The sequence below is a fragment of the Myiozetetes cayanensis genome, unplaced genomic scaffold (assembly GCF_022539395.1).
Source record: "Myiozetetes cayanensis isolate MyiCay16 unplaced genomic scaffold, myiCay2020 scf6-25, whole genome shotgun sequence".
Classification (NCBI taxonomy): Eukaryota; Metazoa; Chordata; class Aves; order Passeriformes; family Tyrannidae; genus Myiozetetes; species Myiozetetes cayanensis.
In genome coordinates this window covers 45,208,585-45,235,717 of record NW_026087853.1, presented here as the reverse complement: position 1 = coordinate 45,235,717, position 27,133 = coordinate 45,208,585, and the positions used below count along the sequence as shown (strand labels likewise).

The 27,133-nt window shown below is 41.4% G+C and overlaps 2 protein-coding genes across 8 annotated transcripts in view; one reads left to right on the top strand and one right to left on the bottom strand.

The window, feature by feature from the left end:
• Positions 1-9,284, bottom strand: part of AP2A2 (adaptor related protein complex 2 subunit alpha 2) — a 48,967-nt gene extending 39,683 nt beyond the window's left edge. For all 4 annotated transcript variants that reach the window (XM_050335333.1, XM_050335335.1, XM_050335334.1 and 1 more), the window contains exon 1: positions 9,117-9,284. In XM_050335333.1, the coding sequence (XP_050191290.1) occupies positions 9,117-9,183 (67 nt within the window). In that variant the 5' untranslated portion in view covers positions 9,184-9,284. The remainder of the gene's footprint in view (positions 1-9,116) is intronic.
• A 4,306-nt stretch (positions 9,285-13,590) lies between these two features.
• CHID1 (chitinase domain containing 1) overlaps positions 13,591-27,133 on the top strand; it is a 105,262-nt gene continuing 91,719 nt past the window's right edge. The window contains exons 1-9 of one of the 4 annotated variants that reach the window (XM_050336911.1): positions 13,591-13,645; positions 15,386-15,458; positions 15,808-15,903; positions 16,784-16,926; positions 18,143-18,292; positions 19,562-19,694; positions 20,614-20,658; positions 21,977-22,083; positions 23,440-23,501. In XM_050336911.1, coding sequence (XP_050192868.1) covers positions 16,801-16,926; positions 18,143-18,292; positions 19,562-19,694; positions 20,614-20,658; positions 21,977-22,083; positions 23,440-23,501 — 623 coding nt within the window. In that variant the 5' untranslated portion in view covers positions 13,591-13,645; positions 15,386-15,458; positions 15,808-15,903; positions 16,784-16,800. Of the gene's footprint in view, positions 13,646-15,385; positions 15,459-15,807; positions 15,904-16,759; positions 16,927-18,142; positions 18,293-19,561; positions 19,695-20,613; positions 20,659-21,976; positions 22,084-23,439; positions 23,502-27,133 lie in introns of all 4 variants that reach the window. The other 3 variants (XM_050336908.1, XM_050336912.1, XM_050336913.1) reach the window with 3 other exon arrangements.

Genomic DNA, 27,133 nt, shown 5'->3' with positions numbered 1-27,133 from the left:
TTTGCTGAAAAGACATCCACTATTTACAGCCTTACAGTCCTAGTACAAGTGCTGTGAGTCTAGCCCAAGATGAGCACCCGAGCACAGATACCCAGCCACAACATTGTCCAAGGTGCTTCGGAGTGATTACTTCATGCTTGGCAGTTTGTCAGGCTTCAGACTCCACCATGCTGCCTACTGCCTTTACTAGGCAAGGTAAATTTAGTCTGCAGAGCACTATTATCTTTAATTACCATCTTGTTTAACAAAGATAGAGTAGGGAACATCAAAAGTCATGCAGCTCATCAGAGAACCAATTACTATTCTTGCATCTCCTAGTAATGCAGGCTACAGTCAGCATTTCAGTACTGCAGAAATAACATCTCCATACCTCAGTTTGGAGCTTTTGCATTACGATCTACAGAAGGACAAAACAAGTTACAGGAAAAGGGGTTTGTTGAGTCCACTGCTTTGAAAAGAACATCTGACATACCTTAATACTTGGCAGTAAGTTAGTTGCAAGATTAAGCAAGTGCTTCAAGGTGAGAATTAGTAGGCTGCTTGTGGCTCACTTAGTGACCTGCTCCATCAGGATTAGCTTGTTGCTATACTAACTGCAGACTGCCTAAGCCAAGTCTGAGGCACAGAGCACATCTGTGGTAACCAGAACTGCTATGAGTTCTTAATTTTCACACAGACCACTTAGAGTCTGATATATTTCTGACCAAGTCTACACATTTATTTCCCAAAGGAACAGAGAAGCCCTTTTTCTTTCGGCATCTATACAGATACCAAGCAGAGTAGATTTCTGCAGGCAAGGTTTTGAGACATGGGCATATTGGCCACACTTAAAGCAACAAAAAATTCATTTCACAAAAGTTTAGATGTTCCCAGTACTCATCTGGCTCCAATTTGCTTAGGACCAGCCACCAGTGTAATTGAGCCCACCCAATAATCCATTTGCTTTAAATTTATGTACAGTTCAGAACTGTTGCACCACGTTACCTCTTAGCCTTACCTGCCCTATGGCCACCTGACAATCCAGGATTAGAGATGTGCCATTATTGGCATGAACAACTATAAAGCATGTTAGGTAGGAGGCTCTATTAACACAAGAAAAAGCCTGCCACAATTCTGTCACACTTTTTGAAGGACAGTAGTGGTGTCAGTGACTACCTGTGGTACTTCCACTAATATAACACAACTCTGTTCACATTCAATTATCAAAAAGGCCTTTCAGAGAGGACAAGGCTACTGTTCTGTTTAGGACAGAGTAATACAAACACTGCCATGGTTAAGAGTAGGAAATTCTCTGAACTCCTCAATGGCTAAGAACACCTCCTTGGGAAGAAAACAGTTCTTACACAAAAGATAAATTCCTAGTTTCAAAGATGTTGTTAGACACCTTCCTTGAGACCTGCAAGTCTATTTTCCAAACATAAGAATTTTTCTTTTGTTATGTTTTCATTAAGAGCATCCAAGCTGACTGGCCAGTTCTGTGGGAAAGACATCACCAACAAACTGCTAATAGCTTCTCTTCAGCAAAACACTGATACAGTTTCAGAATGAGTTTGATTCAAAGCTGTACTTCTTAAGAGACAACCACAGGCTGTTCCAAAGCACTGCTCTCTTCCTGGTATACACATTCCTGCTACTACCTTGTACTGCTGCAGGTCAGTTGGAGAGCCAAACGACAGAAGGCAAGATTGGTTTATCCAGAGGGTAAGTCATATCAGCTTTGCTAGAACTGATAATGCCAGCAGAAGACATGACCAAGTATAAAGCAAGTTAACCACATTCACCATCCAAACACACTTTAGTTGGCATAAAGCAATCAAGTTATCCACTTGCTTTCCTACTGCTAAAATATCCTGCAAACATGATGCTGACTACACTGCATTCTTGAACCCTGCTGTCAGGGAACAGAAAAAGAAACTGGTAGAAAGAGAGGAAAAATCAAAACAAACACTAGAGTCTCTACAGTAAAAATGGTAGAAATACTTATATAGGAAAATATTCATGTAATCAGCGCCTCCATTCTTGCCTTTGTGAAAGAGCTTTTACAGTACTTTTATCTCATATCAGTAAATTAAACCACTGCTTTTACCTGCCAGCGGGACAGATACTCATGTTGCAGCTCTAGAGTACAGATTAGTTGTTTGTTATGCAGATTATGATCTTCATGAGGTAAAACACCAAATCCATCCTCCAGCTCTCCCAGTCTCTCACCTGGCTCTTTAGCACAGCAGGGAAGAGGGCCAAAAGGAGGGCAGGCAGGTTGCATAGCAATACATTAGAGTGATGTGTTTGCTGTATGCCTGCCCTCACATTATGAGCGTCTGTCTGCATAAATTCCTTTATTTGGTTAAATTACCTACAGTACTACAAGAGAGCTGCAAGGTCCAGCTCCACCTGAGTATGCTGGTGCTATTGTTTACAAACTCACTGCACAGCTAATCCAAAGGGACTACTATAAAATATTGTACCTTGACAAAATGTTACTATGGCTTCACTTTTCTTCACAAACTGACCTGTTCAAGGCTGCAGAACAAGCTTTTTGCTTAATGACGTATTAACATCCTGTTATGAATGAAAACATGAGTGCTGTCCTTTCACAAGATCTGTTTGATCAGAAGAAAGAAGTGTCTGTCACGTTGAAGATCATGAATGGCACAAAGGCCGTTGAAGACAGTCGTGTCTTGGGACATCCTGCTGTGATTAGATATCCAAAGACAGAGATCAGTGTCCTACTAATCATATTTAGGAACTCCATAAAGTGCATTTTCTAATATTCTGCACAGTAAGTAAACTACTACCCACAGAACTGATTTCTTCATCCAGCATGCTGCTGGAGACCTGCCCCTGTAACAACACTTCTCATGAAACAGCAGGGAGTCACAGGCTTTACTGTAATCCACTAATCCATTAACTCCTTGTCCTCATAACAGAAGGGAAATAAGAGCATGAAAGCAGTTTCCAAATACAGATGTATTAAATTGCAGTAATTTAATATAAGTTTAATGATTTTAGAAAAAAATCAACCATGGTGAGCACCTAACTGGGCACAAGTTAAGAAAAACATTACCAGTTTGAGGAGTAACTAGGTAATAGGGTCTAGCTTAAGACCAGATCTATCCCCAAAAGAACTGAAAGTTTACTGGAAGTTTATATCTGAATGACTTTATGACATACAGAACATCTATTTAGCAGTTTAGTTGACAAAAGGACATTGACTGTCAGGAGAAGCTCTGAGCCAAGAAGATATGCAAACAGGAGGTGCAGGGTTAGGCTTCTATATAAAGCAGTTCTTCCTCCTTCCTTGACTGAGCAGCACCTAATTAGTCATTTCCTTGATCAGCCTTTTCACACTGTACAGTCACACTCCCTTCAACGGGGCAAGGCAATATTTGCACTGATTTACTACAAGTCACTGGGGACTCTCTTCTACTTTAGTTCATGTTCATACAGAGTAACAGTTTGAGGCTTATCCGAAGCCTCCTAGTTTAGCTATCACTTCTACTGTTTCAGGGGTCTTAAAAATCCTTTTTTACCTCACTAATTGATGTAGATACGTAATAGTCTCTGCAATAGTCCTTAATGTCCTCTTATCAGTCCTGATGGGCAGCCTTTATCCAAAGGACTTCAAATTAAGCAGGTACCATATTTTCCAGGGTATCTAATAGAGAGGTTGGATATCACATGAAAAATTCTAGCTCTTTACTACCTCTCATCCACTATCTTCTTTGACTACTCTCCCTTTAGTCAAACATGCACAAATTCAAGTGTAAAAAAATCCCAAACAAACAAAAAACCCAAAACAAACCAAAAACCCACAAACCAGGAAAAACCTAACCACCCAACCAGCCCACTCAGTCAGAGTTCCATGAAATGACTAGAAGAAAGCCAAGACAGAGAATACATGGGCAGAACACTAGTTTTGTTTTAGACATCCTCCTCAGACTAATCTCAGGCTAATTGTGTTTTCCTTAAATCACTCTCCTGCAAATAGTAGCAAGTGATGCAACACTTAGTGCTTATTATAGCTCTAAGCAGCACTTAGGATTGTTTTTTCAGGCCAGAAACCATCCATATTAGATGAGCTTCCACATCCCTGCAAGAGAAAGAGGAGAGTAAGCAAGATGCCTTGCCTTCAAATTCCTTCAATGAGATAAGTAATCTAAGAATACAAGAAAAGTCATTGACTGTCTGCAGAAGTAATTCAAGTCCTACTTTAAAACTATACCCAATGCAAATAAGAACCTACACCTCATAGGAACTTTGCCTACACACTAAGAGCTGTATTACTGACATAAAATAATTACTGACGGATAACTAAACCAAGCTGTATGTGCTCAACTCCCCCTGTGTAGAGTTTGTTTCACTGTCTGGCTGTTCTTACAGAGAACAAATAGCTCTATACATACCCATGCAGTCCTCTAATCCATGTACATGTTCCTCCCACATGCACCTGTAGTGCACTCCATAACTACCATTCATTCAAACAGGTGATCAGCATATGAGGAATTTAACGAACCAGCCTTTTTGCAATCCCCACTTGCTTATACGTAACCTGATGCATCAGTCCCAGTTCAGTCAAGCAAAGCTACATTTTGGGAGGCTCAGCCTCTGGTCACTATCCCTGCCCAGTACAAAGAAAAATTAATGCATTAAGTTCTGTGAGAAAAGATAGACCTTTGTTAAATACATTTGTTGGGTTTTATTTAAGGAAAAAATATAGCCTGAGGAGAAAGAAACAGCACTCTGGAAGAGAACATGAAAGGAACATTTGGAGAACAAACTAAAGGAATCCTTCCTCCCTCTGTCTGACTTCTAGGCAAGAAAGTTATTAAAGTAGTGAGGAAAATTAAGAACTATCTTGTCCTCCAAGCCTGTGACAAAAGTAGTTTTTGCCCCTGTGTAGACACATTTCATCAACCCAGGAGTAGAGGAATTCTCAATTTTACCATGAAACCAGTAGTACACTCAATATTGTAATAGAAACTATTTCTACACTAATGCCTGCAAATGAAAGGACAAAAGTAAGCTTTACTAGTTTTCAGGGGGAATAGCAGGTAGCACTGTTGTTACAGCAGAATAGGTTGAGTGACAAATGACTTAAAAGTACTTCATCGTGAGATAAGCATAAAGCTGTACTCAAAAAAATGACAACAGACTCCTGGTGATCTGTCAGCTAAGACAGCTGGAGAGTTTATAAAGCACCATCTTGCATAAGCCAAGTCACTTCAGCAGCGCTGCAGGAATACACACACAAAAAAGATTTAACATACTATTTAAGAATAAACATTTCTTGCAGGAGTCCATATGTGTGTAACACATGCAGATCTTTTAGGTTTTAGTTCATGAGGCGCTTAATCCATGCAGCTGACAAGGACTCTTCCTGATATGAACTCCTAAATTTGGGTAGCACTTCACCAAACCACAGGATTCAGAGCTTTCCAGCTCCACCACCACCACAATCCTTCCTACAGCATAGCCACACCTAATTATTTTCTCAGTGGGTCACATTAACTAAGCACTAATTAACTGGGCTATTATAACCAAGGACTTCGGTCTGGCTTTCAATCTGTAGTTTTCTTGACTCTTCTCCGGGGTCTATAAAAGATAAGCTAAAAAGCTATTTACTGTAGTAATTCATATATGTTATAAAACAATCCAAATGAATTAGTTTCCAGAAAAGCCCATATATCTACTGGCAAACTGACAGACATCTAAAGGGTTATTTTCTTAAAAACATTTTTATCTGTCATCTGCAATAGCACCTCTATATGCAAAACACAGAGCCTAGAACAAGAAGCTGCCCTGAAACAAAATTCTGGAGAACTATCAGGAACTGAAGGATAATTAATTTTCTTGTATTATCAGATTTTGAAAATTCACTTGATATTTATATGAATAAAGAACATTTAATTTTGAAAAAAGATGATACAACAGTTTCACAGAGACTAGAGCAAAGTCAAAGGCTAAGAGGACTATTTTTTCCTTAAAGTATTTTACAGTTGCTGCTACAAGTAGTATATCAAATTTTTTTAATTAAAAGCTTCACAGACATTTGAGAAATCAGCATACTCTTAAAAAGTGTGCTTTAACAAGTCATATGTGGCATAGAAGCATTTAAGAGAAAGACCAGGAAGTTTAACAGATAAGCCAAGTGCCAAAAATATGTCTAACCAACACAGAAGTGACAACCAACTTTTTAACTATGAAAGAAAGACTTGCAGTGTGAGCTGTTCATTCACAGTCAAACACAGTTGTAAACATTGAAAATTGCTATCAAGTAAGACTTAACTGAAGCCCGTAACAGACTGGCATAAAGAGATAGGCAAGACCAGCATCATTTCCAAATCAGTAATCTGTAAGAGAGTCATGTACTATTTAGTGCTGCAGACACTGTAGGTACAAATGCCCAAGAAATAAAACTCAATGTAAGAAGATCAAGCATTTCCAAAGGTAGGCCGTCAAAATTTACATAAATAACTCCCTGAAGTTTAGGTTACTCTATTAACTTGAAGTCACATGCTGTGCATCCACCTGAGCACAGTCAGCACACAACAACTGCGTTTTCATTTTTCAGCAATATCTACGATGTAGAATCCTAATCTATGCAAAACCTTCCAGAAAAAACCCCACACCATGTTTCACCATTATTCACAATCTGGAAGGGCTATTGGCAAACTAAATGTGTAGGGCCTTTACAGCAGTATTACAAAGGCACATGAATCCAACACAGACAAAATTCAGACTGAAATTAAGAATGCCAGAATTTTGCACATCACTGCAACTGTCAGCTATTAAGTCCAATTTTAAGGCTAGAAACAGAGGTCAAGAGCCAAACTTGGTGTCTAGCTTCCCTCCCACTTCAGAAAAGGAACATTTTCTTTTCTTTACATGTGAAAAGATTCTCTTCACCTAAACAGCAGTTACTTTTTGTTCTTGACAACATCTAGCTTCTCCCTGAAGAGGGAAAGAGGGAGTTTTAGCCAATACCAGTGCCTGCAAAGCACAGTCTCTAGAGAGTACTCTCAAGTATTTTTATGAATCTTAGTCAGTGTTGCCATTAGACAACTATTAGGAAGTTCCAGAGATCACCTAATAGTGGGAACTGTGAGCTCTTCTTAAGCTATTTGGAAGATGTAGTTACTTTCTTCATTATGAAGATGATAAAGATACACAAGTAATTACAATCACTATTCTCCCAAATAGCTGTCTGGACGCTAAAAAAACATTTGAGAAATACCAGCATTTGTTTAAATAGCGATAGTGTTAACATTTTATTTGTTTCACATTTAAGTTACATCTTCTCCTGCAGATACTGAGAGTATGACTGGTTTGTTGTCCCATCTGGACAGAGAGGTAGTTTCAGCACTGTTCCCACGCTGCCTATGCACTAGCAAACTTGTGGGGAAATCAGTACCTTATCTGTTATATCCTAGAACCTCAAATATTGTTATTCCACACTTCCAAACACAGGTTACAAACCTAGGAGCTTGAATGCTTCTCTTGTATTTCTCTCTACTGAACGCCACTGAAAACAAGAGCGCACAAATGCGTTAACCAACTGCAAGACACAAGACACTGAAGGATAAAATCATACTACTTCCGGCTAAATGAATGAAAACAATGATTACAAACTAGCAGGGAGATACAACAGCAAGTCCTCAAGACTATGACACCAAGTGAAACTATGTTACACAGTGCACGGAACACCAGGACACTGGGAAACTTTCAGTAAACAGCCAGGCCAACCAGACAAAGCACCAGAGCAATCCACGTAACCTTGAACTGATACACATTTTATGATCCACCTTCTACACATACAAGAGGGAAGTCTAAAGAATCCTAAGGACCTGCAACTCTGTTCTGAAAAGAAAATCCCACAACTCAACTACTGAGACAGTTTCTGCTATAAGGAAAATTCTCGACCTTGAATTTTACAAACAGAATCCCTCTTTACATGGCTAGAAGTCCAAATCACCTGATTTTAGTTTAAGGAAGCTCTGCATTTAAATGGTCTCATTTTACCAGTATAATTTTTCCTCAGCTTTTTTTTGTATTAGAAATCATCCATATAAAGAGTTTTCCAAGCCAGTGTGGTTATCCCAATACAAGCCCAGTTAGATCATTAAAATTCGCATTAAAAAATTCTCCAAATCCATTTTCATCTGTTAAAGAGGGGACCTTACTGTCGTTGCATTTAAAATAGCCTCAAGTGATCTACAGAGACACAAGGGTGGACAAAATAGAGCTGTTTCATCACACCAACCACAGCGACCTTAGCCCTTCCCCAGGCAATTCCTGCCACATCATACACTTAGATCTCTAACTCCGATTAATATTAAACTATCGCATGCAATTCTCGGACAGAAAGGAAGGCTGAGCACTGGGCTGTGCCCTCAGATATACACCTTGCCCCCCACGCCAAGCAGCAGCAGATTTGTGCTCCTCATCTCTGCACCACACACTCATGGACACGCTCCTCCCGCGTCCCTCAGCGAGACACAACCGCACTCCCCTCCACCCCATTTTTAATTACACTGATCCCAAGCGCTGATTTTCCGTCAAAGCAGAATCTTAAAGCCAATTTAAGCCAAGCCTAGGCACAACGCACTGAGGGCCCTGCTCTCAGGCGCCTACAGAGGCCTGTTTTCCATCAGTGACGTGATGAGCCGAAAGCCGCTCAGGGATTTGGAAGGAACCCAGGGACGCCTCTCCCTGCCCCGCCACACACCCACCGCGCCCCGGCACCGCTCCGGCATCACGAACAAGGGCAGCACCGGCCACCGGCACCCCCTGTTCCGGGGCGGCCACCGCGACACCCGAGGGCGAAGGGGGGTGACCGGGGTGGCCAGGGAGGCAGAGAAACACCGCAACCCACCCACCCCAAACGCGCAAACCCACGGCCAAACGCCGTACGCTGCCCCCCCTCCCCGCCGCGCCGCCCCCCCGAGCGCGTCGCCATTTCGTGAGGCAGGAGCGCTCCGAGCTGCCCGCTGAGGTGACCAGGGGGAAGCTCCGGGCCGGGGATCGAGGGGTGAAGCCCCGGCCCCACGGGGCAACAGCCCACGGCGACGCCCGGCCCGTCCCGGCCCAGCCCAGGCCCCGGTCCCGCCGCCACTCACAATTGCGGATATCGGAGATGAAGACCGCCAGGCCTCGCATGCCATCGCCCTTCGACACCGCAGGCATGGTGGCGCTGGATCACGGCCGCCCAGGGACGCGACACGCCAAAGCCCCGCAGCCGCCGCCCGCTCTCCCCGCGGGCTCCTCAGGCCGCTCCGCCGCCGCCGCCTCCGCAGCGCGCAGGCGCCGCCGGGGCTCCCGCGCCCCCGCAGCCGCCGGGCGGGCGGCGCTCGGGCGCCCCCTGCCGAGCGGAGGCGGGAGCGCCGCGGGCCGGCCGGGCCCCGCCGCCTCCCTGCGCTGCGGCCCCGCCCGGCCCCCGGGATGGCCCCGCGGTGTCCTGCGGCTCCCGGGCATCCCTCCTGCAACCCTGCGGGCCCTGGAGCTCGGCGGTGCCGCTGCTGCGACGCGATTACCAAGTCACCGCACACCGAGGCAAACGGGCCCGGGCAGAGGCGAGGGGCGGCAGGACGGCGTCAGCCGCTGGGTCCGTGTGGAACCCACCGCGTACTCCGGGATCGGGAACAGCCTGATCCCTTCTGCTCCCAGTGCCCCTAATGGTCGACAAGTTCGATGATCTTTGAAGGTGAAATATCGAGCTTCGAGGTTGCCTCAGAGGATGTAAGAGCTGAGGGGAATGAGAGGGGCACCAGATCAGGAGACAGGAAAATTTCACTTCACTGCTAAGCCTTGAGCAGGCTGTTAATCTACGGTCTTATTGCAAAAATATGGAGAGTAAGGTACGAACTCGGAACGGTGCCATCCGTAAGAACATGCTTTCCACAAGGTGGACCGTGGGAGGCCATGGCCTTGGTCCTGCTGCTCCATAGGCACCCCAAAACAGTGCATGGAATCTGTTTCACGTACACTGCACAGTCTCTCTGAACACTGACCAGCCCAGGAGCTACTGTGTGCAGCCCCATCCTTAGTCACATGCCCCTTGTGAGCCTGCCATCAATAGCGTGAGTGGTGCAGCTGCTCCGTGTGACACGTAGCCTGGCTCCCTAGGCCCGCAGGCTGCAAACCCAGGGCCATGTGTTTCTCCTGAAGGCTGCGAACATGCACGGCGACACAGTCCCACGCTACATCTACTCCCGAGAATGAAAACATTTCAAGGTCAAACTGTCTTAAATATGCCAAAGAGGTAGGACTGTGCACAGCATTTAATCACATCAGCTGAAAATAGATTCAAATGGTGTCAAAACTGGCCTAGTCTGCCTACCCAAAAATACGGTGGGAGCTTCAGCCTTAACACAAGTGATTAGTATGCTTAGTGGAGAATAATGACCTTAGAATCATGGGGTTTAGGGCTATTGGAGACCTAACAGTCATTTCACCTCTTTTCCCGTATACTTCAAGCCATTTCATTTCACCTGTTCTTCCTCCCACCCCCTCCAATTGAACCCAATATCTAGCTTCTAGCTACAGTCTATCTTTCAGAAAGGCACTCGGTCTTGCTGACACAATCAAACTCACTGTTTCCCTGGATAGCTTGTTTCCATGGTTAATCGTGGTTTAAGAGCTTGCATCTTGTTTATACTCATCAAGCTCCAGAGCCTTTAAGTTAGTGATATATTAGCAGATATCCCTTTGTCCCTGAATCCATTTTGTACTCCAAGTGCAAGTACAGGCAGTCATGCACAACTAGTCTATTATTTAAATTAGATTCTCTGTAGGCTTACATGAAGAATGCTTTCCTTGTTTACAGCTTTACTAGTAGATTTGCATGCTTATATATAATTTCCATATACCTTTAAAGAGATAAAAACTTCATTTGTCACTATAGGAAGTTTTCTCTGTAATCAGAAAAAAAAAATCTTTTTTGAGCTATCCAAAATGTTGAACTAACTTCTACTCTTAAGAGCACAGTGACACCTAAAGGCTAGTCTATTGGTCCTGTCTGGCTGTGTTCCAACCAATACTGCAAATGCAAGTCATGCAGGTACATACACTTCAACTGCCTTCTCAGTGATGGCTTAAATACTAACAGTGAATAGCTGTGGCAGTACCAAGCTAAGCATGAACTGCAAATTATTCTTGAGAACTGGGGCAAATATTCAACGGGTTAACACATAGGATATCTCTAATTTTGCAACTATACAGCTAAATGTTTCATTTGAAGGAGTTCAGTGGGCAGTACACATCCTCTTGACTATTTTATGTCAACATCCTTTGACTGGCTTTTGAGGCTTCACTGTATTCATCCTTGCCCCCTGTCTTTTTGCCCCAGCAAAGGCTTGTGCAATTAGGACAAATGTGTAGCCATATGTCTCCCCTTATTGCGTCATAACTGAGACTTATTAGTCTATTTCAGATAGTTTTGGTAGGGACAAGATACAAATTTTATGTGAATAACTGGATAGCTAGAGGCAAGAGAGCCTATAATGGTCTCTAGATGCATCCTGACTGAAAGAAACATTGTAATATGAGCTCAGCTGTTACCCAGCTCAGAGCTGACACTGGGCACAGCCTTCTGCAAACACACTGAGTTGGTAATTCTGGAAAACATTTTGGTTTGAGTCTAGCATGTGTAAAACACCAGTCCGTTTAAAAACAAACTACATTGGTTTCATCCATCCCACAATGCTGTAATTTTTAAGAGATTTCTAATTACTATAAAATCAGCATTAAAGAGGAAATAGCGTCAAGAAACATTTTGCTATTACACAAAATGTTTTGTATCAAATTCGGATGCCTGTAAATCCACAATGTCTGTCCCTTCTTTTCCATTTCACATGGGAGTTGCTTTATTAACTTTTCAGAATTTCATTGCACTTTGGTACAAAGACTTGAATAATTGTGCTGACCGTCATAAAACTATTATTACTCAACTGAATGTGTCCAGTGGTGGGAACTACAAAAAGGGAATTGTTCCATTTCCTTTGTTACTTTTGTCAGATTTGTACCACCAGTTATTGTTTTCTTCTGCTCCTCATGATCATTCTAGCCATTTCTGGAAGCAGAAAGAACTGAGGAGAAAACAGAATCGGTGGCTCCTCCATGTGTACACACAATCCTGTTTCTGCACTTGACATCTAACATTCATTATCCATTAACAGAGAGCACAATGCCTTCTGCCATGCCAGAGTATCAGATGCTTTCAACATTAAAATAATTATCATGAAACTCAAAATTTCCAGAAATTTTGTATGGATCTGGGCATAGAAGACCATGCATCTGGTTCACTGGCTAGACTTTTGTTCAGAGGAATATTTTTTTTTTTTTTTCAGTGCTAAAGGATGTTCATGAAGATCTTTGTTACACAGGAAGGAATGAAAAAAGAGGGCATACCAGCAGAGTAAGATAACCTTCCAGTTCAGCTTCTAGGAAGTCTCACCAAAACAGAAAGCAGGTCTTTTTTGGGAAGTACACTGACACGATATGCTGGGCATGACTACATCATGACATAACACATCCTTTTATCATCAAGTCTTCTGATATAGTACTTAGTCCCTGCAAGCAGCCTGTGAAATAACAGGGTTACAACAAAACTTGGGCTGCAGTAAAAATAGCAGTAGCACAGCCATATTGCATGCAAAAAACCAAAAAACTGTAGAAGGTCAAAACAGGAGAAAATAAAAATCTCAATTTAAAACATAATCTTTTATTTTTGAACCTGTTAAAAGCCATCTGGGATTTAGCCCCTCCTCTCTGCATACCGAGAGTTAGCAGTATTGCTTGCAGACGCTCTGCAGCCTTGTGTATACAATCATTTTGCCTCCAGGCCAGTGTGTGTATTTTAGCCCAGCTCCCGATTTACCTACACTGTTTCACAGATTCAGAGAAACAATTAGGTTGGAAAAGACCTCTGAGATCATTGAGTCCAACTCATGGCCTAACACTACCATGTCAATTCGACCATGGCACAAAGTGTCACGGCCAGTCTTGAACACCTCCAGGGACAGTGACTCCACCACCTCCCTGGGCAGTCCATTCCAATATCTAATTATCCTTTCTGTGAAGAAATTCCTCCAAATGTCCAGCTTAAACCTGGTGCAGCTTGAGGCTGTGTCCTCTTGTCCTGTCACTGGTTGCCTGGGAGAAGAAGCTGATCCCCACCTGGCTACAGCCTCCTGTCAGGTAGTTGTAGCGAGAGATAAGGTCGCCTCAGCCTCCTCTTGTCCAGGCTAAACCTGGAGCTGTAGCTATTTACTACAGCGTGGGCTAAACCAGGAGGCTCTTCACGGGAATTTCCTGTAGATCGTGACTAGCGTTTGCTTTCTTGGGGCACTGATGAGCCCCAAAGCAGCCGCACCCCGGGCCGAGACGGGACAGCCCAGCCGGCGGCTCTGCCCCAGCGGCTCAGTCGGGATATGGCGTCACTCCCGCGGCTCCCGGGCCTCCCGGAGCGCCAGCCTGGAGCCGGAACGCCAGCCTGGAGCCGGAGCCACAGTCGGAGCCGGCGCCGTTCCCTCTGCCCGCCCCGCCATGTTGTCGCGGCCCGGCGCCCTCCCGCGGCCCCAGCGCGGCCCGGAGCCGGCGGGGCGGTGCCTCGGCCCGCCCTCCCGCACTTCCGCGGCGGCGGCGGGCGGTACGTGCTGTCCGCGGGCAGGGGGGCAGGGCCGGGCGGCGCGGCCGTGCTCCGGCGGTGCGGGGGCCTCGGCATTGCCGCAGCCGGCTGGGGGGAACGCGGCACCGGGGGCGGCCAGAGCAGCCCGGGCGGCTCTGAGCTCGGGGGAGGCCGCGGCGGGGCCGGCGCTGCCGTAGCGGGCGTGCAGCTGCCTGGGGAGCTCTGGTGTCTGGAGATTCAGACGAGTGAGGGAGACAATTCTGACAATCACAGTAGAGCTACCTTACAAGAGGAAAGGGTTTAATGTTTACACGGGTTCGAAAAGGATTTATCCTCACTCTTCACTCCCCAATATAGCTTTTATTGATTTCATTTACAAACGCATCAGCAGCGTGCTTCCTGGTCTTTCCGTAATAAGTGATGCAGGGTCCTTCTGCAGCTGTAATCAGAATCTATTTCGTCTTTATAAATAAAACTATAATCATTAACTCAGTACAGTACCAGCCTCCAAGATTATTTATTTTCTTTGGTTGCTTATTTTGGACAGCCTCAATCTATGACAGATTTTCTCCCTTTTAAAAATAAAGATGCATTTAAAATAGCTGACTAAAAGTATATTACCTCAGGTAGAGACTGGGGTTAAACGACATTTGTGACCTGGCTGAAAGAGAAAGCTGAGTTTCAGATCAGTTTGTCAAAAGATGTTTTAAACTTTAAATTGTCAATAGTACCAGTTGAACCAGGACACAGTCTTCAATTCTGATTGCATTTTGCAGTGATAAAGGAGATAAACAAGGCTGGCAAGCAAATACACTTTTACTGACGATTAATTAGTTCAAGAAGAGTTTAAAAATGGTGGTGAGTTTGCAGAAGAAAAACTTGATGAGGATTTAGTTTCATAAAGCTTGCAAAATTCATGCTTATAGTTTCCATAAAGCATGTTTGACTTATTCATCTTCATATATCAGAGTGATGCTGTCTGCTTAATTTTCACTAAACTGATGTTGTTAAAGAACAGATTATTAAAATAAGTTTCCAACCAAGAGTTGATACTGGACTGCCAGTGTCAGAAACTGTTTTGCCGCAGGCTCAGTACCTTCTATAAATCTAGGAGTGGATGTTGTGTTGACAGTAATTGGCAGATGGATACGATCACGTCAAGGAAATGAGCACATTTTGATGTCTAATTGAAGTTCAGTAATGGTTTTTTAAACTTCAGCTCTTCAGCTGTTAAACATTATCTTCTTTTCAGGGAAGTGGATGCAGTTGCTAATTGTTTCTGAAAGTGAAATCAGACACCTCCAAATCAATATATACGAGCTTCTGGAAGAATTGATATCCTGTCCAAATAGTTAAGACTTGTATTGACTATTCAGGATCTCAATTGTTCTCCCCTGCAGTAGTTTATAGATCTTGCCAAGCTAGATGGAACAGAGGAGATGATATCAAGAGCAACCTGGTTTTCTAATTTTTTAGGATGTGGAAAACGAGGAGGTTACCAGTGACCTTGAAGTCAGAGTGGAAGCATAACACCTTAATTATTAATAATAGTGAATTTCAAACTGTATAGCAATTTAGCTCTTACCCTGCCCTCTGGATCCAAGAAATATTAGGAGGCTTTCTGCTTTTATTTTGCAGTCTTTATAAGACTTGACTAAAGCCTTCAAATTATTTTTCACATTTTCATATTTTTCAAACACTTTTGCTGCCATCATCCTTCTGCTTTGTTCCCTAATCATGTATTCCTCTCTTTTTCTGCAGAATCTCTAACTCCTACAACAAATACCTCTACTTTTTAAAACCTCACTGCTAAGCCAGACACATCCAAATGCGAGTAAGTTTATTGGGTTGTTGATCTCATCTCTATGTTATCCCTGCTATTTCATTGATTACATTTGTACTGAACCTTTAAGGTTCCTTCTACCACAGTACCCTTTCAGAATGTTCAGTCTGCTGTTAGGGGATCCCTCACCTGATGTTTTGTACAGAAACAAAATACTCGAACTTTGAGCAGCACTTCTTATCGGTGTGAACAGGACAAGTATTGTAAACGTGACTTGCTGAAATGATCTTGTAAGTCTTTAAAGTGAGTGGTAGAGTAATAGAGGAAGCAAGATAATTTTTTAAGTTTAACAAAACTTGAGAAAATTGTGGAAAACATAACCTTTTTTCTTGTCCACCAGGATCTCATAGTTACGAGAAGCAGCCAGATACATATCTAGAGCCACTAGTTTATTATACGTGAAAGCTGTGCCATTTTGATACTTAGAACTTCCACAGTTAGTAACAGATTGCTTTTCATTCTGTTATTTTACTTCTTTTGCCCTGGTTTCCCTAATGCTTAGTATTTTTCTCTGTTTTCTTCTTATTCACTGCTGAAAATTAGGCTGGAAAACCAAGGCTAGTTATGAATGGGGAGAGGTTGAAAAACAAGCTCTGGCTGTATTTGATTATTTTATTTTTTTTGTAAAGTCTTTCTTCTTAGAGAAATAAGGTGTAATAGATAAATAGCACAGAACAGAACTGTTCTCTACTAATTCTCAATTTCTTTATCTGGAGCTGGGATAAACTGTCAAAGTTGTTCTTCTAGACCAAAAGGACACCTCCCTCACACTATTATTTTTTTCAGTTCTATGTGTATCACTGAATTGGCAAGGAATTGAAAGCAAAGTACCTGTTAGAGTGAAGGCACAGAGCTGTAAGCATATAGCTATTATTCTTTCTATCTCTTATTAGTTTATGACATACCAACTGGGCTAGGCAGGAGCAGAAACAAATGTTATCTCTTATTTGCTATAAAAAGGTAAGGGGGTACTATAATTGTTCTGGGCAGCAAACATTTATCTCAGTTTCAGCTGTAAACTGTTATACTTCTTTGGGGGATTCTGTAAGAGGGAAGCTGCAAGTGTCCAACCCCCTTTACGTATGATACAGCTACTAAAGCAAAGGACAAGAAAAGGTGGTTTGGGCCTAGGAATCTCTTAAAATCCTCTGATATTTTGCTGCCAGAGTGAAAGCACTATTAAAGCAGTACTGCCTTAATAAGTCTGATTCTAGATGGCAGAAGTTAAGACAATTACATGTCTTTCTTGGACAAGAAAACCAAATTAAACTGTTACATTCCTCCGTTCACAGAGATTTGAACACTTATGTTTTCAGGGAAATAAAAATTTGATATGAGGAAAAACACCATGAGGATTCTCTGTGCTTCACTTTCTCTTACCATGATTTGCTGGCTATCTGAAGGTACCCTGTCAAAAACAGATGCAAAGAAAGGTGCTACAAAAAAAATGGAAGAAAAGGTAAGAGAAATAGCAGAAATGCTTGTCTTATCTGACATGCCCAGTGAACTGATTGAAGTAGTCCACTTTGGTAAGTGGACTCTACTTCTGTGAGAACAGTGTTAACGTATTTCTGTTGAAGCTTGTGCTCACAAATAAGATTCTCTGAAACTGTCTTTTTTCTTCAGCTTTTTTAAGTGTCACAAATGGTTCAATCCTCGAACCAATATGATGTAGACTTCTGGAGCTCTATCCTCCATGCAAACTGCAGAAGCAGGAAGTTTTTGTCCCCTCAGGAAACATACTTCCATCCCTTTGGAAGGCAGAGTGGGGAACAGTAGTTTGGGCCAAGAGCACTAGATTTTTTTCCACATTTACTGGTGGAATGGAGCCTTGCCAGTGGGAAGGCTGTATCCTGTTGGAAGAGTTTGAAGGGCCTTCTAACCAGCAGCTCCTTTGCAGGCAGAAATGATTCAGAGTCCCCCAGTAGTAAGAGCAAGCAGAGCCAACATGCTGCAGTCTCTCTTCAGTTGCTGAGCATGTTATTGTTTCCTATCATTATGGATATACATCTCTCATTGTTTGTGTTACTTGCTCAGCATCTGCCATGAAGACAATCTAGTCTGCAGTAGTGAGGATAATAAAAGTGTTAAGACAGGTCATATCTCTAAATTCCTTATGCTGAATCAATAGATGGTTATTGTGTACTCACCATGCACACCTTATTAGGTCTTTTCACTCTTTTTATCTGCTAAAACTGTTTGTGCTGATTTAGCTGAAGCATCTTCCCTAAGGAAAAGTGGTCAAAACCTTGACCTTCAGTAACTACAATGCAGCATTCTCAGACTAAAACATATCCAGTTTAAAAGTTGTGTGCAAATTCTTAGTTAAGAACTCCTAGCCCTTTTTTATTATTTTGGGGGTAACATGGCATGGCAGAAAGTACTGGCCAAAGAGTAGAGCACCATCAGCTGTCATGAATTATGTTCCTTATCTTATTATGTCTTGATTTTTTTTGTGTGTGTTTATGTGCTTTTTACCTTCTAAAGAAAGTTTACTGATGATGACAAATTATTTCTAAGGACTTGCATGTTTCAGTTTTAGATCAAACTGCTCTGCATCCTTTCAAAGGAGTGCTCAGAATTTAATGAAGTGATTTATTATATTGTTGTGTTTAAAGTCTGTTGCCATTGAAAGTGGTTATTTCATCTAACTGATAATTGTCTTCTCTTCATAGGTGCTGCATTCTGATAAAAATGTACAGGACCGGGGACTGGTAGTTGTGGATCCAAAAGCAAAGGATATAATACGGGAACATAGAAGTTATTGCTCCAAGAAGATGAAGGAAAGACATTTCTCAGGAGATGTTCTGGGATATATTACTCCTGTAAGTTGATACAATGGATAAAATTTGTGCTTTGAATAGGTATGCAGCAGATTGTGCTAACCTGCAAGCTTGTATCCCTGCTTCAAAAGCATTTTTGTAATTATGAGAACTGCCAGAGGATTATTTGAGAGCTGGCTTGGGGTTCCGGTCATCTCAAACCCTTGTTTTCTCATCTGTCTCTTGGGGGATGTCTAGGTCATATTGTTTTTCTTCTCACTGTTGTTGAGGAATACACTCAGTGCTGATAGCTGCGTGTGCAGCTGCAGTGTGAGCTGCAGGTTGTGCCCTGGGTGGGGGGAAATGGTGGGAGCTGGCACTGACCCTTTGCATCACAAAGAGTGCGAGGACTTGTGGCACCCAGGTGACTGGGCACTCAAATGCAGCAGGAGCTGATGACTCAGCAGGAAGACCCCAAACTGTCATGGGCATAGACTGTGGGGGTACAAAATCCTGGGGATTCCTCTTTTGGGAGTCCTGCCATAATTGAATTGCTTTAAGGATCCAGACATCTGAGTCTCTGCTGTGGGAAACTCAAGGCTGAGCTGGTAAGGAAACTAGTCTGACTGTGAGTGGGGGGTGTGCAGGGAGACAAGATGGGCACTTGTTGGTCATTGGAACCACCCGATGGGAAGGGGTCTCGGTCCCAGGAGTGAAAGTCTGGGGTGGTGGGAGTGTGACTCCAGGAGTGCCCCTTGGCTGGACAGACAGCAAAGTTTTCTTAAGGCTGGTTATAACCTTGATGATAGTATTCTCTTGTTGCTGATGAACCAGATGAAGTTGTGGTGAAGTCAGAACAGGAGGGCTACTAAGTGTCCTCATCCTACAGCTGGAAACTTGAACCTTCCAAATCAACAGTTAACAATTATATGCTGCTGTGGAACTGATCTCCTTTGCTATCCTGTCTTACTGTTATTCAGAGCATTCTTTCTTTAATAATAAATGTTTCATCCTTTTGTTTAGAAGGATGATTTTCACTTGTTTCAGTCTTACACAGCTCAAAAGAGAAATAGATGCCCTATAAATTTTCAACTTTCTCAAGTTCTCTTGGACATAAATACAGAGTCTGTAAATTCAAAACTGTGTTGGAACCTACATTCAGGTTCCTGTAGTTAAGAATTAGCACAATTTGAAGTTAGTCTTCCATGTAGCTACCAGAGTTTCCAGAGTACTTTCTTATTTAAATAAAAATAATGTTCCAGAAGGTCAGAGGTAAAGTGTATATCTTGCTTCTAAGTCTCTCACTTTTTTTTCCCTCGTTTGTTTTTCAAGTGGAATAACCATGGCTATGACATTGCTAAAATATTTGGGAACAAATTTACACTAATCTCACCAGTTTGGTTACAAGTGAAAAGGAGAGGGAAGGAAATGTTCCAGTTCACTGGGCTCCATGATGCTGATAAAGGTATGATTTTCTTTTTCTTTGAATATGAAGTGAAATATTGTTGTAGACTACGTGGTTTTTGCTGGCTCTGCCTCATGGTGAAGTACTTTCATCCATTCCATTTCTTTGAGAGTTTTTTTCAGAGTGAACTTCTTTCTGTCCCCATCTGCTACCACAATCTCCTTCCAGAGTGACAAGATTGGCTTTTCCATCAGGCTACAAAACTCCTCTTAAAAAATGGAATGGAACAAAGAGTCTGTACAAGCAGAAATAGTCTTTGCTGTTTGCACTGTGCAGTTGTTTACATGTTGTGGATTTTGGTTGTTTGTTTTTTTTTCCTTTGCCAAAACCTTTAGGTGATTTTGTTTTGGAAATGGAAGCTAAGTTTAATTTGAAGAGAATCTTTTCCTTCATTGCCATTTCCTTCAAGAAAGTGTCAGCAAGTTCAAATTTCAGCTAGAATGTACTAGATTATGGTTTTGAACTTGAGTGAATGTGGAATTTCATTTGAAACAGCTATGATTCTTACCCTGTTGGTGCCTGTTAACAAATTTATCCTAGTCAGTCACTGCCAAGAGGAGGGGATGGGACACTTTAAAGTACCATCAGAAAAAAAAACCCAACACCATTGCTCCCAGGTGATGCTTGGTGACTACAAAAGTGTTGTTCTCAGTAGGCTGTGAGGTAGTTTCCATAGTGAGGCAGAACTAAGCAGCAGGGAGGAGCTGGATAGGGACTATTGTAAGACTGTAATAAATGCTGTGGTGCAGGTTAATAAATAGCTTTAAATTCTGGTTTTGTCTGTGTTGTTGTGAACTAGTAGTTAGTGTCAGAAATATATGTATAATGAATCTATGCTACTTTATTTGAAAAATGCTTGAAAACATATCATTGTCAACATCATTTGTATTTTAAGAGTTGTCTTAATACTGTTTGACAGGCTGGATGAAAGATGTCAGGAAAACCTCCAAAAACATCAAAATAGGTGAGCCTCTGGTTTATGTTTGTTTACTTGCTTTCCTACCTTCTTTAACTGCCAGCAGAGCAAAGGAAGGCTTTGTTCCAGGTGTGTATGGGAGAAAGGGAGGTTACCTTAGCACAGTCTGAGAAGGAAAATAAAAGCAGCTAACTATAGATAGTTAAGTAACTGAAGTGTTGACCTTGGTGCCTTAATGTTTTGCCTTAACCTCTTGTCTCTGGATGAGTCTTGGTTCCCAGGGTGCTCACTGCAGGGATACTCAGTAATAACATTGTATGCCTCCCCGGGGAAAGCAGTCTTCAAACTTGTTGCTCAGGGTTCTGTGTAGTTAAAAAGAAAGAAGAAATCAAAAATCTGCATCAGTCAGACTTTCCTCCATGATAGTAGAAAAGTCCTGCTTTGTCTCTTCTCCCTTTGAAGCTGGGAATTCATGGGATGTGCTACAGTGTGTATCTTTAGGGAAAATGGCAGACATTGCTCTAGAGATTCTACTGTGCCAGACTTCTTACATTTGTCTGTAGCAAGAATTCTGTGGAACTGTGAAATGCTTCTTGATTCAGAAGGGAGTATGAAGTTTGAAATGCATTAGAAAAATTGAATGCTCAGTCAGATATTTTAAAGTGCTTCAGCTGCCAGAGTACAAAGCCTTTGGAATCTCTCCATACCCTTCTAAAATACTCTTTTACATCCTTGATAGGTAGAAAGGGCTTAGACATAGCTCCATAAGAGTTGTTGGCTTTTCCAGTGGGCATGATTTTTGACTGTTCCAACAAAAATTTTCCTGACTGTCTAAGTTTTTTAATGTTTTGTGTTTTTAGAAAAAGAAATTATATGCATTCAAGTGCCTACTTTTTCCAGAATTAAAAATTTGCCACAGGGTCTTGAGATGAGTAGAAGAGTGAAGTAATACAGTGCTGAGTACAAAAGAGTAAATTAGATGTGAACTTTTTTACCTTGTTATTGTGGTAGAAGAGATGCACAACTTACAGATTGTTGTCTAATATTGATGCTGTTTTAAGACTCTACTTGGGATCCTGAGTGGTAGTTCAATTTAAGGTAGTTCAATCAAGTGAAAGTATCTTTTCTTAAAACTTGCATAAGTGTGACCTTTAATGAAACTTAAAATGAAGAAGAATGTTCTACAATGTCAGTTTGTCTCTGCTGCTGAAGCTGGTCAGATTGAAAGAGCAATGATCTTAGTCATGGGATATGATGTTTAGTGGTATATCTGCTTCTATCTGCTGTATTCTATTTCTGCAGAAATTTTCCAGTGTAGATAATAAATTCTTAATTTTCACTACTGATTGACAACTTTGCTTGATAGTGCCTCGAATTTTGTTTGATGGCTGGACTTATCAGGACTTTGAGAGTGTTTTTGGCAGTGAAGATGAAATAGAGGAGCTTTCCAAAAACATGGTTCTGCTAGCCAAGGTAAAACGACTTATGATACTTAGAAAATAGTGTGTGATGATATTTGATTCTGTTTGTAGTGGATGTTTTCTCATTTCTAGTGATTTTATATTCTACAAAATGAAATTCTGCTCAAAACAATAATAAGGTGGGATTCTTAATAGCGTATGCTCATATGTGTCCAAGTTCTGTAAACATGAAGTGTAGCACATTTAAGTGCAGTTAACTACAAGTCTAACGTGAGATTACGTAAACCTGATCAAGATAACCTTGTTAAGTTATCATTGACAGCTGCAATGGTGACCTTTACCTGCTCTAAATTGCCTTCTTTTACATTTCTTTTAAAAAGGTAATTATTAAGAGGGGGCTAAACTGCTTAGTGGCATTTTCTGATAGGCAGAAAAAGGATTATGGGTGCAATGAATGCTGTTTTCTGTACAGGAGTGCACTCAGGCCCAGTGGCTAAGGAGCCACTTTTAATGCCAAGAATAACTCACTGGATATCTGTTATTAATCAGTTTTGCTCAGGTCTGATAAACCAGTTTTCTCAAAATGTCAAGAGGCTGGGGAGAGGAGGAGGAATTCTTTAAGGAATGGTTACTGTTTGCTAAGGTTTTCTGGGCAGCCCCTCACCTAATGGCTTTAGAGCTATGCATGTGTAGGACTAGACAAATTGCACCAAAAAGACATTCAGCTTTGGTGGTTGATTCATGACAGCCTACCTAATTAGTGTCAGAATAAGATTTCTCACTTGCTACATGATGTAAAGAAATCTTACTGTGCTCTGAGGAAGATGAATGTAGAGCTAAAGTGAGTAGTTTCTTAAAATTTGTAGCCAGTACATCAATTTTAGGTCCTCTATAACAGTTGACCTCTTAAGGAGGTCAAGTCAAGTACAACAGTATCCTTGATCATACTTAGCATAAATTATCACCAGTGAGATTAATTGTGGAAAATATTTGGAATCATGTGTGTGCCAAATTAGCATTTACATCTTTAGGCTCAAGAGCTAATGAGGTTTTTTTCCCCAGTATACAAGTAAATGTGTGTCAAATGATTTGCTTAACAACCAATTGCTTCATTAATGTCTGAATTTTCCCAATCCAATTTTGGTTGATTCTGTAAGAGTAGAACTCACAGTTAACTAATAGAGATTTTCAACTTTTGCATGTTTGTTAAATAATTTGTGCTTCTTTTGGACTTCCTCATGAAGTTAAAGGGGAAGCTGGTATAAGAATACAAAACATGTTCAGCCTGTTAATAGTACAAGAAAAACTACAGAACTCTGTGCTTTGATACTGTATTATCATCTCTGATAGAAACATAATGAAAAGGATGGTTATTAACTGTATATTGTTGTCAAATCTCTTTATTTAGAATGAAAATTTTGATGGTTTTGTAGTTGAAGTTTGGAGTCAGCTGGGAAATCAAAAGCAAACGTGAGTATAAGTCTCTAGGATGCATTTCCTAAAAATCTTTCAAAGCATCTTTTTATTTGTCCATGTTGAATTGAATTGGTCTTTATAAAGAAATACGCTTCGTTCTAGAACAACTGAAGATTCTTCTGCTTATCTTAGAAAGAAATAGTTTACTCCACTCTACATGAACCCAAGGATTACATAATAATCTTCATAATGGACTTAGCAGCCCATATGAGCCTTTCATATTTTAGTTATGCATGATGTTACTGTTGCACCAGGGTGAAGAGGGTACCTCAGTTGCACACTCACGTGTTGCCACTGGCCTTATCGTACCATGGATTGGTTTGGGTTACTGGGTGAAGCTTGGAAGGGTGTGATGATTTGATACGAAACCTTCCAAACCTTTACAGAGATCTTTTAGACATACTGAAACTAAAAACAAAATCCCCACCCTGAAGTAAATCTAGGGAGAAAGTGCTTCAGGTTCTTGCAAGCACGGTATATTTTAAACTTTGGAGTAGTTGATCTACCTTTTGGTAGCTCTGCTTTGAAGTTTCAGTGAGTCTGCATTTATTGTAGCTGCTAAAACTAGAGGGCTTATGTATATTACACTGTTTCCTGACATATTCTAATCTGGTTTTCTTGAGCAAAAGCTCCTTGTTGTTTTACCAACTTGGACAGAGTCAAGGTAAGGCAAGCTATATACTTCTGCTTTGTGAGGAAAAGGCAGAATATGCGGTGAAATGAATGATTCGATGCAGCAATCTGAAGATTTTGTGTTAGTTTCTCAGGGAATTCAGGCATCCGTTTCCCTAAAGAACGGTATTTTTACCGGATCTCTGTTGCCTAAAGGTCTGGGGGAAAGTAACTTAAGGAAAGTTGCACAGAATGCAGATTTCATTGTGGAAGACTTTAACCTTTCAAAAATAGGTACCTTGTTATCCTGTTTAGGGCAAATGTTACAGACCCTGTAACTTACAGAGGGCATGTAAGTTACTTCTTTGAGTGTGTTATTAACAGTGTCCTACCTTGTCCCTGTAAAATGAACACTTGGGAACAAAAAATTGGAACTGCAGAATCTTTGTAGCTTTGTTGGGGCTCTGCCAATTGCCCTAGAATGAGTATCCTTAAACTAGATGCTCTTGCTCATAATTAGGTAATTTGCCAGGCTGTTCCTAAGACTTGATCCCTATACTGAGCTCTGAACCTATTGCAGTGTCTTAATAAGAGAGACAAGAAGGTGATTTAAGCAATTAGTAACTGCCAGCCAGAAGCTGGGAGTAGTGGTCATTTTCTCCACTGTGCTTACTGTATTTCAGTAAAATTGAATGCTTTTCCTGTTAGTTAACACAGATGTAAGACAGACTGTGTAGCTGTAATTTTAAGACTCACTGAAGATCACTTCAAGCACACTGGTACGAAAGTGCTGTGTAACAAATGACACACATAAGCAAAACATACTTTTCTATTAGCTCCAGGGTGAGTTTATCTGTGGCATGGTAAAAATGTTGCTCTCTGCCAAGAGTAATGCTTATCTAAAAGAGTGTTGTTTTTCCTATCCTGTGTGATAAAAACTGTACTAGAGGAGATGCTGCTGTTTAGTTGCTTTAACCTTCAGTACCTGTGTTATTCAGGTGAAGCACCACTTACACATTCACTGTCTGTTATTGATAGGAAAGATTGGGAACTATTTTCCATAATTTCAGAGAAAGAGAGGGTTATTCTCATACAGTAGGATGGTAACTGCATCCTTTACTCTGAGGCAGTAATGTTTGATTATGTGGCCAACGGGATTTTCCTAACATAAAATGGGTAAGATTGTTTGGCACAAAAACATAAATAGAAACAGAACCTAGGAACTGCAAATTTTCCTCCATTTCAAGACCAGTTTTGATTTAAATGTTTCATTGTAAACTCCCCTGTGGGTTTTTCATCCCTTTATTTCCACTCTCCTAGAAATGCTTAGTGTTTAAGTTGCACAATTCCTTGGGCTGGGCATTCTGAATATGGCTAATGTAGACAGAAAGCTGAAGGTAGGCTCGTGTAAGCAGTAACAGCTGTTTTGTAAAAGTAGGAGAATTGCATCATTACATAGAATTTTGTCTCATGATGCTTCTGAGTTATGGGACCGGTGTCTTCATTTTGAGATTAAGTCTGTTTGCCTGTCACTTGCTTTAAAACTGGATGGCTTGGCTATGCAGTGGCCCAGGCGTTTTCCCTATCGATGTTGTTTGGAGGGAACAGCTGCTTTGAACAGATCGTAAGGGGCAGAATTAAGTGAACTTAGCACCTTGGCAAGCCTGTATTTTTATTGCACATTGAGTGCTGTTCCTTTGGGATCTGTTAATTTCCTTTTCAGTAGCAGAGCAGAGTTATTTCTGGTAACAGGTAAGCATGGATGGTCTTTTGCTTCCATTGTCGCTGTTGAAAGAGTTGCAGCAGCCCAATGCCCCCTTTAGCCCACAGAGTGGCAGTAGTGTAACGTGAGTCATGCCTGAGCTTCCTTCAGCTTGTGTCTCCAAAGTGACAAACATCAGCAGTAAAGCACGTTCTTGAGCTGGAAGGCTGGGAGTTGGTTGACAGGTAGATGTCAGCACGGAGATGAAGCCTAATCCTTTGGAGATGTGAAGTGTTCATAGAACAGTATTTGTGTATGCTCCAAATAAAGCATCTGTCTTAACTGTTAGGTACAGTGTAGGCTTTCGTGATTCAGATCCTTCAAGGTCAAACACCTGAAAGTAGCTTAACCTACTTCTGGGTAAAGGCAAACAGATACTTTCCCTTCAAATTACTTTCAAATCAGTCTGACAATATAAGAAGACCTGCCTGGCTAATACAGTTTATTCATATTATTTAAAGTGAACATGTTTTAGTTTAAAAATAAAATAAAAAATCAGATTTATTCCCCCTGAAATACAAGGAATAGTCAACACAGGTGCATAAAATAGATGGGGATATGCTGCAGCTACCAGCTTGCCTTACAGAATATTAGAGCCATGGTGTGGATCTAAGGAAAAATATTTCACAGTGAATCATTATGGAGAACATTTTTCAAAACCTAAAGTAAGTGAATATCTAGCTAACAAATTAATAAAATGGCAGTGAATATATTTTATGTATCTTGTTGAAGGGAAAGCTATGGAAATTATTCCTGTCACGTTTTTAACAGTGTTATGGAGAAGATCTGTGATCCTGTCCAATGCACTGCCTTAGTAGTGCAGGAACACTTAATGTAGTACAGGTTTCTTTATCCCTATCTATATCTTTAAAATTACTGGAGAGGGGGATTTGCTCACGGAACTTTTGTGCCTGATAAGGTGTTTCAGCTACTAAATGTGAATCCACTCTCTAAAGACAATGTGTAGTGAGAATTTTTAACAGAGTGCACCTCAAAGCAGGTGAGCCTGCAAAAAAACCTGAAAACCTGCAAATTAGTGTTCTAACTCACTAATAAATTGGGTTATGATTTAAATACTACTTCATATATCAGAAAGCTGGATTAATTGAAGCTGAAGCTGTCTTCTCAATAGGCCTCAGCTGAGCAAGTGTCCCCATGAGATAGCTTTTTCAGTAGCTGAACCTGAATATTGGATGGATATCTTCATAACACATGTTCTCCCTGTTGTCTTGATGTTGGGGCTTGAAACACT